The sequence below is a fragment of the Montipora foliosa genome, chromosome 13 (assembly GCF_036669935.1).
Source record: "Montipora foliosa isolate CH-2021 chromosome 13, ASM3666993v2, whole genome shotgun sequence".
NCBI classification, from domain to species: Eukaryota; Metazoa; Cnidaria; class Anthozoa; order Scleractinia; family Acroporidae; genus Montipora; species Montipora foliosa.
In genome coordinates this window covers 38,403,478-38,415,977 of record NC_090881.1, presented here as the reverse complement: position 1 = coordinate 38,415,977, position 12,500 = coordinate 38,403,478, and the positions used below count along the sequence as shown (strand labels likewise).

The following is a 12,500-nucleotide window of genomic DNA, read 5'->3' as shown; positions in this document are numbered from 1 at the left end:
TGCAGCATACAGATTGTACAGAGGACAGCAAAGCTTGGAGGAACAGAGCAATGGCACTTATCTGACATCTGTTAGTAACAAAACAAAGCAGGTGACCTACAGATGCATCCCATTCAATTCCTTTGGTGATGGACTTTTAAAGATCATCAATGTCACAGTGTACTGTAAGTATATATGCATCGACTATTTATCTCAAATTCTAGACTTCTTGACTTGCATGTTATGTCATTTCCGCTATGCAGGAGAAAAAAACAGCAGATGTCTCATCACATTTTTTATACCGTCATCCTGGCAACAATGATGCAAAATTTCATAAAGATATTGTTCGTTATCTGTGTCTCTAGAGATTACTAGCCATGTGGTGCGTTGCAAGTCAACCATACATGTATTTTGCATTTCTGCTGCATGCAGTAAGAATGCTTTTGAAATAAAGTTATATTATGTCTACTCCTCGAACAGCCCACGAAGTGTCCTAAATCTTTTAATCGTTTCTCTAGTCTTGTATGTCTGTGTGTTACAATTAGCCTGCTATAATAGAGAGGGAAGATGGTCTAATCTGTAACGAGTGAAATATAGAACCAAAAATGAAAATGGTAACGATAATGGCTCTATATGCTGCACGTACCACACCAGTCTCATGGTGGTTTACAATTCTCTCAGAGCTTGACCACCATCAACACCGGTGGTCTGTCCACTACTCTTCACGAACAGTGCATGTGTGTTCTTTTAACGTCGCACAATATTGATTATCAGGAAGGGTTGTGAGACGGGACCTACGGTTTATAATGAGTGTAATTATCCGAGAAGACTTGAAAGTCTAACCATTTTAAAATGAAATTACAAAGACTGCACTTTCTCCTCAATTATGAAGACCCATAGTGTTGGTCTGACTGGGGTTGTGAACCCGCGATCAACCGCACGAAAGTCCGCTGCTCAGCCAACTGAACCAGCGGTGGTCGATGAAAGAAGAAAAACATGTAAGGTTGTAAACAAATGGACTGGCAGCCACCTGAAGTTCCTTTAACTGTTACTTGTTGCTGGTATTTTTCAAGGGGACTGAATAAAGTACCAAAGCTGGATTGAATTTTAACTACGTGATAGCCTCTTTAGTGAAAATTTCTTTCGTATTAAAATTATTTAACGGACGTGGGTAACTTGAAATACAAGAATTCTACATACAATTGAAAACGCAATTACAAAACGAAGGTGCAAGAGAATTGTTAATTATCGATATCACAATCCAATCTGTGTAAATCGTTCTGTAATTGGCAAAACCAAGAATAGTTGCAGAAATTAATGTATGGAATATTACTGTAATTGGTTGGGAATTTTCGAGCAGCGTTCAAATTAACTCTTGATTGCTTGCAGCTATTTCCCTGAAATAGTCCAGGTGGTCAAAGTTCTAAAAAAAAAACCAAAATCTGGCATAATTTTTAGGGAATCAGCTTAATGTTGCAACAATAACGAAAAACGCTCGAATCGTTTCTTAAATTATTTTTCTGAAAAATTCCACCAGTGTTTGGGATATGACGGCTCTTTCCAAGCCAATGAACAAAGGAGATGCCGATTTGTTTTGTTCTGTTTTTTTTTTTGCCGAATCGGTGAAAGTGGTTTTCGGAAAATAACACGGAATCAGCTGATAGAGGCTTTCGTTAAAGCCCGAGAATTGCAATGTCATTGCATGATCTATAAGTGACACACCATCGAAATCTTTGATAGCATCAAGAGAGAGCTTTGGCACTTGTAAGAGATTATTATGATATTGTTATTAAACAAGTGGATAAGGGTGCTGGGGTGGCAGCTATGAATAAGATATGATGACCTTTATGACAAATAAAGTGATTTTGAAGGTCAAATTATTCGCTAGAGATCCTACTCGAGACCTCACTAAACGTGTTAGGTAAGAAATGAGATTCTTCTGGTAAAAGAAATTTGACCTAAGACAGGATTATCCTTCCATGATCAGGGATATTTTATTTATTGCCAAAGTTAAACAACGTGGCTGACCGGGTAGACTAATTATCTCTGGATGTATAACATCAATGGCAAAAACAAGTACCTCGAATTATGTAGATTACGAGTGAAGGGCCCTCTTTTCTACCAGCATTGAGTTGAGAAGAATTTGCCCATTAATTAATCAAATAAATGAAATAGTACCACTTTGGTTCCACTGATGCTCTAATGGAGTGATTTAACCTTTTGTTTTTTTCTAAAAGTGAATACATTAGCTTGCAAACGTCCATGCAGTGTCTCTAATCCATCTCTAATAATCTAACCTTAGCAATTAATTAAGAAATTATAATATTATTCTACACTAATTTCACCGTTTTCCATTCCGAGGGTCTTTTCTGGGCCAATAAAACACGTGATAGAAACTGACAAGTGCAGCAAATTTATAAACCCCAGCTGTGGTAGAAGACCAGTAGTCTATTGACATGTGCAGCTGATTTGCATTTGATTTGCATTTACATTGAAGTTTTAAGTTGCAAGATGAAGTGCTCAATGTCAATAACACCAGCTATAAAACGTTTGCAGATAACCCTTCCTAAGTCAGGCTGGTTGCTAACGCATCAGAGAACAAAAACTGTTCTGCTTCCCTGCTGGTGAATTTCACATGTGAGGCATCTCAAGCCAATCCAGCTGTGGAAAGCTACCAACTTTTTAAGAGCCACAAAATTGTAGACACAAGCAGCCGAGGAACATGGATTGAGAACATATCGAGTAAAGGAGACCATATCTATAGCTGTAGGGCTTTGCATTCCTTGGGAAATGTGGCAAGCTCTGGTGTTACTGTAACCTTTAATGGTGAGTTTGATCATGATTGTTATAAAATATTCAGTCGCCTTTTGCAATGTGCACTTAATATTGAAGTTACAACTGCTGTTAATCAATACAATGTAGACTGTCATGTTTGCCTTTATAATTTTTGTACAACATGAAGCATTGATTCTTGTATTGCTCTTCCACATTTTGCTTCTCTTTTTTTCAGTTCCAGTTCAGGTATCTGTCCATGTTAAAAGTGGCAGTGAGACTCTTACAGAAGGTGGCAGTGTGTCTTTAAAGTGTAATGCGTCTGGGTACCCTCAGCCTACTGTCACCTGGTCAAAATTGAATGCAAATGAGTTAATAATATCAAGCCAATGGATTAACTTCACTAACATCAGCAAAGAGGCAACTGGGGAGTACATCTGCAATGCAAACAACACCTGTGGGGAAAAGTGTTCTTCAGTTCGAACCATTGATGTGCAGTGTAAGGACATCTTTTCCCCCTCTTAAGCTTAATTAATGAAGCATTAGAGAAATTTGACCATTCTCAAGTGAGCCACCACATGTTATAATTGTGTTTAGATGACATACGAGAAAAGAAGTTGTCAAAAGCCTTAGGTAGTAAATTATGATGATACTGAAACATAAAAAGGGCAGTATGAATGGTCACAAGATCCATTAATTTTATTAATCTGCTAACTGTGAAAACAGATTGCTAGAGTGAGCATCTCGATTACAAAACGTTATTAGTAGTACTGCCTTTTTCTGCAAAACTACAAACCTCTTTAAACCTCTTGTGTGATGTGATCTTGTTATTTTCTCTCTTTATAGATGCTGCCGAAGCTACGGGTAGGGGAGGGAATTATTCGGTGCCTGAAGGAAGCACAAAACTGTTTTCGTGTCCAGTTGATGGAAACCCTGAACCTAACATAACATGGTACAAGGACATTCAAGTTATTGAATCAGAGATTCCCAATGCAAAACAGATGGAGGCGAGGGAAAGTGGGTGTTACACTTGCTCAGCGATCAACGCACTAGGACCACCAGTCACCATCACACAGTGCCTTATTGTTGGTACGATTATCAGTCTTTTATATCACTATCTTCTATGTAAACCATTTTTGAGGTAAATACGCTGTAGATATCAATGATGCTCACATGATGAGGTCGGCCTCTATGAATAGGCTCTCATTTCATCATTTAAGTGATTCCCTTGAAAATGACGTACTACCCACATTTTTGCCAAACTTGGCACAATTGATAATCACGCAAAGGACGTAAAAAATGCAATAAAAAGATGGGGTAACCATGTTTGTTTTCGCGCTGAATGCCCTTTATTCTAGGTTTTGGAAAAATTGTTGTTATCTAGCAAAAACTACTTACTGTTACTGAAACGTTGAGCCTACTTGGGCAGGGGTCGCACTAATGCTTTTGGTGTTTACATTGGACATAAAATCTGTCATCGCGTGCCTGCGACAAGTGCGGCCCTTTTGTCGCGACCAGACATAACTATGTCCGAAGGACCTAAAGATAAAAAAAGCCGATTTCCTGCCTCAAAGCAGGTCATATCTTGTCTAATGGCCTTAAAATAACATTTTTATGTTTTTCTTCGGTCACAATGTCAATCAAATCTGAAATACCGGCAAAAATCGAATTTTCTCAATTCTTCAAAGATAACACATGTGCACAGCTAGCTACAGTGGAACCTCGATTTAACGAGGTCGCTGGGGACCGGCCAAATTTCTTCGTTTAGGACGTTCGCGCCAAAATCTTCCTACAGTGAGATTTTCTTCATTTCTCGCCTAGAGTTAGGTCATAAAGTACTTACTCCAAAAATGAAAACTTTGTTTCGGAGAAAATGGCGGTGGAAAAATGCATTAATTTTGAGAAATCGGTCATAATAGCGAGATGTAGGCTCATCTGCTCATCCATCGAAAATCATAAAAATAAACTGTTGGAGTGAACGTTTCCGTGCATAGGTTTTTAGAAGTGAGATTTTTAGATAATTTTATGCCGCTAGAAATGTGGTAAGCAGTAGATTTCATCCTGGACGAGCGTTTTCGTAAGCTGTATCCGTTGCAACCACTACCGGAATTCGATGGCACGAGGAAAGAAAATGTTAAAAAAAGATAACTTCTTACGGTGAGAATTTTTTCATTTCATCATATTTTGTAGATAGTAAGTAAAGTAAGTGATTCATGATTAAAAAAATAGGGGTCACCGATGATCTGAACGAGTAAAATCGGTGTGATTTTGCAAAGCTCTTGGAAAAGTTCGTTTGTCACGCTTTTGCGTGACCTGTCGGGCAAGGACTGGAACCCAAGAGAGGATCAATCGTTGAAGAGATGAAAGGTTTTTACCGAAAAAAAACCTTTCTCGAGCATAGCAACGAAGTTTTAAGCAGGGGTCATCTTCATTTGGTTGGTGTTTTGTATAATATCTCTCCATTGCCGTCATGCTCATCCTCTGGAGTGTTTTTTATTTTGTGAAATTCAATCGCTGATTGTTTCCACGCAGGTCCGCACTATTCAAGCGGACGAGGACGAAAATACTGCTCAATTTTCACGAAAGTAAAGGAAAAGAACTTTAAAAACATGCATTCACTTTAAACTTAAGTTCGTAGGGTAATAAAAAACATTAAAAAGAAACGCAACGGTTCGTCCTCGAGTTTTCCAAACTTTCAGCCACTAGTCTACTCGATCAGCTACCTTTTCCAGAGCTTTTCTATCCTCCCGCTCACTTCTCTTTGAAGTTTCATGATGATTCGGAAATAAATGCGCCATTCTTTTGCCGGCCTGGAATTTTTTCCTCGGCGTTTTTGTCACCATGGTATTTTAACTGATGCTTGAAAAATTTGTATGAAAGTCAAGTAGACTAGTGCACGACTGATAAAACCTCGCGAATATCAGTCGTGCAGTAGTCTACTTGACTTTCATAAATATTTTTAATCAATTTTGACTGATCACGATCTTCTTTGATCCAACGCTGTGCAAGACTCATCGTCCACGGTTTTTGCAAAGGTTTTAAAACCTGAACTTCACTAATGCTCGAAGTAATGCGTGACATATTACAGTCTCGTTACCTGCGCAGTAACGTTGCGCGCACAAACAATTAGCGCGAACGTCCTTAAATCGAGGTTTCGTTATATCGAAAACCTCGATGTAAAAAGCTCTTTTCGCGCGTGAAATATTAAGAGTTGACAGTCCGGTTTCAAATATCATTTATGTCCCACACGTGCGACCTCCAACACTCCCGTGGCGTAAATGTCGTGACATATTTGTGGGACAACATATGACGCGACATAAAAAAAATAAGGCCACAGTGCGACCCCTGCCTTGTTTGTCCAGGTTATAGTCTTTCAGTAAAGTAATTTCAAATCGCTCGATCTTGCAAAGAGATATAAGCAAATCGGACCACTACAGCATAACTAACACTCAGTGTCTGAATCCAACTTCTACTATCCAATGATTTTCTCCTTACAATATGTTTGCCGTGTACCTAACACGGCAAACAGTAAATAACACCATTAAAAAACAAAGGGGCGAGGGGGGAGGAAGGCGGAAATATCCGCTTCAAATGATCTTTTCCGCGTAAGGACTGGCCGAATTCCAAGATGGCGTCCAATGAAGAGTGGTGCAAAACAAGGGAATCACCTTAAGTTGACAAGTTTTTTGCATTCATTTTTTCAGATTATTTAAAGGTACTAATTAATTAATTAGTTTTTTTAAGCAAAAACGTTTTAAGCTTTTAATCCATGTTTTTTTTTTTTTCTGGGCAAAATCTGCTCTTTGTCAAGGGCTATTTTTGGTTGGTATGTTGTGACCATCATCGATATCACCCATCCTCAAGATAATACGATAATCCTCAAGCTGATAAACAATTAAAAGATTTAAGAGTGAACTGGCTTTTGCAGGCTCAATTTTGCTTATATATAAATATAATAAAGAGGTCCTTTTGTCGACAAAAAAAGCATGTAGTTGACTATTTACTCTTATTTTTGGGTCTTTCTGCAGGTACCGGTAAGCATTGTGTTTTTGGTCACTTGGGATTAGTCTTTATTTGAAGTTGTTTTTCTTTCTGTCTTTGATTCTTTTGTTTTACATATTTTCTGCTTCGGTACCTGTAGAAGCTAACTTTTTAGTCTTATAGAAACTGGCATACACTGTTTTACACCGTTTATAATTGATTTCAATTTTCTTTAACACTATTATTATGGTTTTATTCAAATCGAAGCCCCTTTATTAACCTCACCTTAGTTTTGAAACAGGTATTAAATATACCTACAGTTGAAGAGTTCTTATCTCCAGATCTACGATGGTTGCCAAAATTTCCAGAGAAATCTTTAATAATGACTGCCAAAATTGCTTTATTTGAAGGAGCTAGTGCCTTAATAACTTTTATATTAAATATCCTCATAGTATCCTCTTAATCCCCACCCCTCGCCTCCCCTCTCCTCCCCTCGCCTCCCCTCATCTCCCCTCCCCTCCCTCCGCCACAAGCAATGTTGAAGCCAACCCCAGCATTTCCGAATGTTTCCGGAATTTAAATCAACATTCTAAGGGGATGACGGGGTAGGGGGATAACGCTGGCTTGCTCGTGCTTAAATGAAACTTCCTGGCAGCAATCGTGTCCACGATTGTACTGCAACTTATCCAATTTCTCGTTGAAAGAAAAGGATATCTTAATCTGGAAATGACTCTCGAATGTTGGGCCTGTTAGGGGTCATCGGGATAAGGGATATTTAGGTAAAAACATTCTAGGGCTATGGGGTATTTGGGGGGAAAATTAACCGGATACAAGATATTTAAACGAGAGAAACCGAGCATCAAAATTGTCATTGTTTAAACAATAAAATAAGTTCGATAGTCAATATAGAAGGCTCAAGAAGTAAAAATGATATTCACAAATGCGATTACTTGCATTTTGCCATCAAATATTCACAGTGTCTATCAATGTATCGGCTTCTCCAGAGAATATCTTCGTCATCAGTAGTAACTAGCGTTTTTGGGATACAAACCGCAGATTTTAAGAAGATACGGGAAATTTAGGCCACAAATTGATTAGATATGGTATACTAAGACCCTCCTAATAGGGCCTCTATAATATTTGATAAAAATCACCTAGTACTGAGCAAAACGTGTAAAGCGATATTTCTTTGGCATTTTCTTGTCAGCAAAAAAAAAAAAAAAAGAGAGAACAATGATGCACGTTCTTTGATTGGTTCTTACCTATGATATACAAGAGGACCGATGCATAGCTGACGTTATCGTTAAAAACAAAAAAAACTTTTGATTTTGATGTCATCTGTGATCTATTACTGAACAGACGCACTGCAACTTAGAATATATTTATTAATTATACGTTTCACTTTATTTGTAAGCCTTGTGTAAAATCCTGTTCATAGAAAAGCCAATCAAAGCATAATGTCATTATACTTGAATAGTGTTTCCCTATGAGCTATTGAAACGTAACTGTCACAGTATCAGGGCACAAAAGCGTGTCAAGACCCTCAACATTATCACTACCACTCTCAACGGCATGCAGCAGTAGGCTTACGAAGCAATAAGAATCGCAATTATTGTCATGCAGTAGAGCTTACTTACTTTGAACAGAATTTTGTTACAAGTGTTGATGTCATTATCTACTGAGAGCTTCCTGGTGTTCTTTATTTAGTGCTCGAGGATCCTACCTCAGCTATGCCCACCTCTACAGGAAAACCAAGTAAGTGGTTGTATTAACATTAATTACTTTAACTCAGGCTTTTAAATAAGTTGTTTGAGATGCAGTGCAAATATTGTGCTTATCGTTTACAAGGGATATTGAACCTTGAGGATGAATGTTTACGCGTCAAACTCTGTACGACCAGATTTGTATACACCACAAGACATGGTGGACATACATACACAAAGTTATCTTCATTCGCAAGGAAGGGTTACGTTTTTGCAAACGTTGACCGTGTAGCACTTATATTTCAACAGTGTTAACTATTAGAGTGTAATGTGGAGTGCTAGTTTTCTACCCATATAGACCATGTGAGCGTTAGCCCTACTAATGGAATTGGGCCCACACAAGGATAGAGAAAAACTCTGACCAGGGTGGGACACAATGCATACATACAAATATCTGCGCACAGGTAACAGAAAAAGAGCTACTGTCTATTGTGACCTTAATTAAAGTGATTCAATGAGCTTTCAGACATCCATCGGACATCAATCGACACCTCAGTGAGTAACTTGAAGTACTGGAGTCCATACAGTGTGGTTTCAGTCTCCACTAGGAAACACATTTTCTTAAAGCCGGCTTGTACTGTTAGCCGGTGCAATATTATTCATACATTAGAAAATTTGTAAAGCCAGTTTAGGTTTTTTTGCTTGTTTTTCATCCAGTGAACTTTTATTTGAGCTATTTGAACACTTTAAGATAACGTAACCTAACTCCATGTTCAGGAGATCAAGCTTTTCAATTAATAGTTAAGAACTAATAGTTACTGCCGGAGAAGCTATTTGTGGGTCAGGTCTGTATGCTCGTAAATAAAGATTGTTGCATGTTGTTGTGCCAAACAGTGCTTTAAACAAAGAAAAGATTCGTAACTGTTTGTCCAGGATTTGAATTTTCAATCAAGGGTAAATCAAATGTTTGCCTCTTCCCATTTTAGCAAAGCAAGTTTATGCGGATCTGACGATAATGGAAGACTTTTTGTCAGAATACAGAGATTTGAATAACCAAGTTTCAAAACAATTGGTGGATTCATTTGTGTCTGAGGTGCATTTTTAAAATCTCTCGTATATAATCTAAAGTAATTGACGGGCGAAAGAATATCATTTATTTATTTATTTACTCAAAGTGTACATAATTCAGGGGCACCCAACGTCAATTTTCGGAAAGTATCTGTTCGGAAGACGATTTGAGATCTAGAATTTTCGGAACATTTGTTGTAAATTTCTTGCTTGTCTGCCTGTCCTAGGATTTTCGAACATCTGAATTGCCCAGTTTTAACGGATTTTTACCCTAAAAAGGTCACCTAGAATTTTCGGGAGCCTTTTTTCTGGCTGAAATTTTCCAAAAGGTAAGTTTTGGTCCCTATAATTTTCGGATCACTAGACTTTCAGCTAGGAAATCCGAACAGATGAAAAATATTTAGGGGATAAGAATATGCCTATATCTACCGTTTAAATACTAAAATACGTTTAACAATGCTATGTTTAAGTGGTTTTGAACTATATTCTCGTTGGGTGCCCCTGATACTTCCTTTGATAAGAATTTCCTATCGTTTTATATTTTGAAGGGGTAGGAATTCCTTGTTCAAAAGTGCCCCAAATGCAGAGATTGCAATGCTAAATGTTCAATAAACTAAGCCATTGCTAAACAAACACTTTATTAGTCATCTATTTGTTTTGGAAAATCTTATAATTTTTGTGCATAATTAGTTATTAACGATTCTGATCTCAATTAGAACTAAAAGTGAAGAAAGAGGTATTCCTCTATAAACATTGCCACAATTGCAGAAGGGTATTGAAGATGGAAGAATAGTGCAAATTAATTAACACTGGTTGTTCAATGAACTAAGGAAAACAATCATACTGGTCATTTGTTTTCAGGAGACAACACTCCATTTGCCTTATTATTAAAGAACTGTTTCGGTTTTAAATTTACTAGATGAATGAAATATACCAGAATGACGACAATTATTTCAGGACTGAAGTGACAGGACTGAGGTTGGTAGATTGAACCTACTTTACTTATTTCGACAGCGATATATTAATTTTTTGTCTTCTTTGTTTTCAGGAGGGGCAGTGTAATCGTATCCTTTACCATGTACTTTAAAATTGCTGTGACCCCCAGTCAGGGAATTTCAAAACTTGAAGCTAACATTTCTGATGGCACTTTTGGTACTTATCAAGTTGGAAATTTGACTCTTCTCTCACCACTCACTTTCACGTCCACCACACCAGGAACTTCTCAACCAACAGGTATGTATGAAGGAATGACCATCAAACGTTTTCATTTCCTTGTGGATAGTAGCGTGATCAGGGCCTTGAATCACTAGCTCACACAGCGTCCTTGTTTAGTGAAGATATCGGAATGGATTTTGGAATTAACTACTATGTAAAACTGCGCCTGAATGGTTGCTTAGTTTTTAGCTCTACAATTTTATGAATTTATCTGGTCTTTTTCGAAAGGTTTTCTACATTAGACGCTCTGTCGTGCTACATTTACGGTAAACGATGCCAAGTTTGATAACTTATTCGAGGGAATCGCTTCTTTTGCTACGTAAATCTTGGAAATTATTGACGAGCTCATCAAGTCATGGTTTACTGACAGATCACAGCAAGCCACTTTCAACAAATCTTTGGAATACGCTTCGCTGTATCGGAATTTTAGCGCGTTACAGAGGACAGCGCGGTGGTAATCATCTAAGAGCACCTTTTTATCCAAGAAAGATTGACGTAACTGAGTTATCTGGTGAACGAGCTTGCTACTCTGGTTGTAAGCAAAGGTTTTCGAATTCATCAAACTTATTAAATATTCAAGTTGGCACCTCTTTTAGTAACAATTCATCTGGAACAGCATCAACAAAGGAAGACAAAAAGCCAAACAGCACAAAACCCGTCCAAAAATCGAAGCTCAACATCGCTCATTTGAACATTCGCTCACTGAAAAACAGAACTCATCTAATTCAGTTAAAAGATCTTGTGTTAAAAAACAAATACGATGTTTTTGCAGTGAGTGAGTCTTGGCTTAATTCAAGCGTAACAAATGCAGAAGTTTCTTTGGAAGGCTATAAAATTTTCCGACTCGACAGAACACAGAGAGCAGGTGGAGGTGTTTGCGTTTATATTCGTAATTTACTGCGAGTAAATGTTCTTAAAGATCTAACTCAAACATCTACGACTGGCTTTCAACAGCTTTGGCTACATATTTAACATAAAAAGTTAAGATCTTTTCTGTTTTGTGCCGCCTACAGGCCACCAAACTGTCCCGTGAACTGCTTCATCGAGGACTTCACTGATAAATACATCAAAGCGCTTACCATTGGTAAAGAGATCATTGTCGCTGGTGACCTTAACTGTGATTTATTAAAGATCAATCTCGATTCCACAGCTCTAGTTGATCTATGTACCGCACTCAACCTGGAACAGCTTATTTCTACTCCTACAAGAGTTACTGAACATTCCTCGACTCTAATCGATGTGATCATGACATCTAATAGTGATGTTGTCTCCAAGAGCGGTGTGTTGGAAACCTGTATCAGTGATCACTTTGTCGTGTACCTATCCCTTAATCTGAAACTTCCAAAACCGCCACCAAAATTTGTTTGTGCTAGATCCTACAGGCATTATAATCCTGCAGTATTCAATGGAGATTTATCACTAGTGCAATGGGAACAAATGTATTTAATCGATGACGTCAATGAGAAACTGGATTTCTTTAATGGTAGATTCTTGAACATTTTAGAAGTTCACGCGCCGATCAAGAACATGAGGATGAGAAATCGTCGGAGTCCGTTTGTCAACAAAGAAATAAAAGCCCTCATGTCTAGTAGAGATACATTACATAAGATTGCACGTAGAAGTAATGATATTCTGGACTGGGAGCGTTATCGATCATTTCGTAGGAAAGTGAAATCAAAATTGAAAGAGGCTGAGAGAGATCACGTCCAGAAAGAGATTAAGACCAACAACAACAAGCAGTCATTGTGGAAAACTATTAGGGGCTGCCTTCCTCGTAAAGAA

The 12,500-nt window shown here is 37.9% G+C and overlaps 2 protein-coding genes across 4 annotated transcripts in view; both read left to right on the top strand.

Annotated features, from left to right (window-relative positions):
• LOC137983223 (neural cell adhesion molecule 1-like) overlaps positions 1-2,676 on the top strand; it is a 65,713-nt gene extending 63,037 nt beyond the window's left edge. For both annotated transcript variants that reach the window (XM_068830420.1, XM_068830421.1), the window contains 2 exons: positions 1-164; positions 2,536-2,676. The exon at positions 1-164 is cut by the window's left edge and continues 103 nt beyond it. In XM_068830420.1, coding sequence (XP_068686521.1) covers positions 1-164; positions 2,536-2,549 — 178 coding nt within the window. In that variant the 3' untranslated portion in view covers positions 2,550-2,676. The remainder of the gene's footprint in view (positions 165-2,535) is intronic.
• LOC137983214 (tyrosine kinase receptor Cad96Ca-like) overlaps positions 2,568-12,500 on the top strand; it is a 23,641-nt gene continuing 13,708 nt past the window's right edge. For both annotated transcript variants that reach the window (XM_068830412.1, XM_068830411.1), the window contains exons 1-7: positions 2,568-2,805; positions 2,990-3,250; positions 3,598-3,840; positions 8,440-8,487; positions 9,422-9,528; positions 10,423-10,481; positions 10,552-10,736. In XM_068830412.1, the coding sequence (XP_068686513.1) occupies positions 3,753-3,840; positions 8,440-8,487; positions 9,422-9,528; positions 10,423-10,481; positions 10,552-10,736 (487 nt within the window). In that variant the 5' untranslated portion in view covers positions 2,568-2,805; positions 2,990-3,250; positions 3,598-3,752. The remainder of the gene's footprint in view (positions 2,806-2,989; positions 3,251-3,597; positions 3,841-8,439; positions 8,488-9,421; positions 9,529-10,422; positions 10,482-10,551; positions 10,737-12,500) is intronic.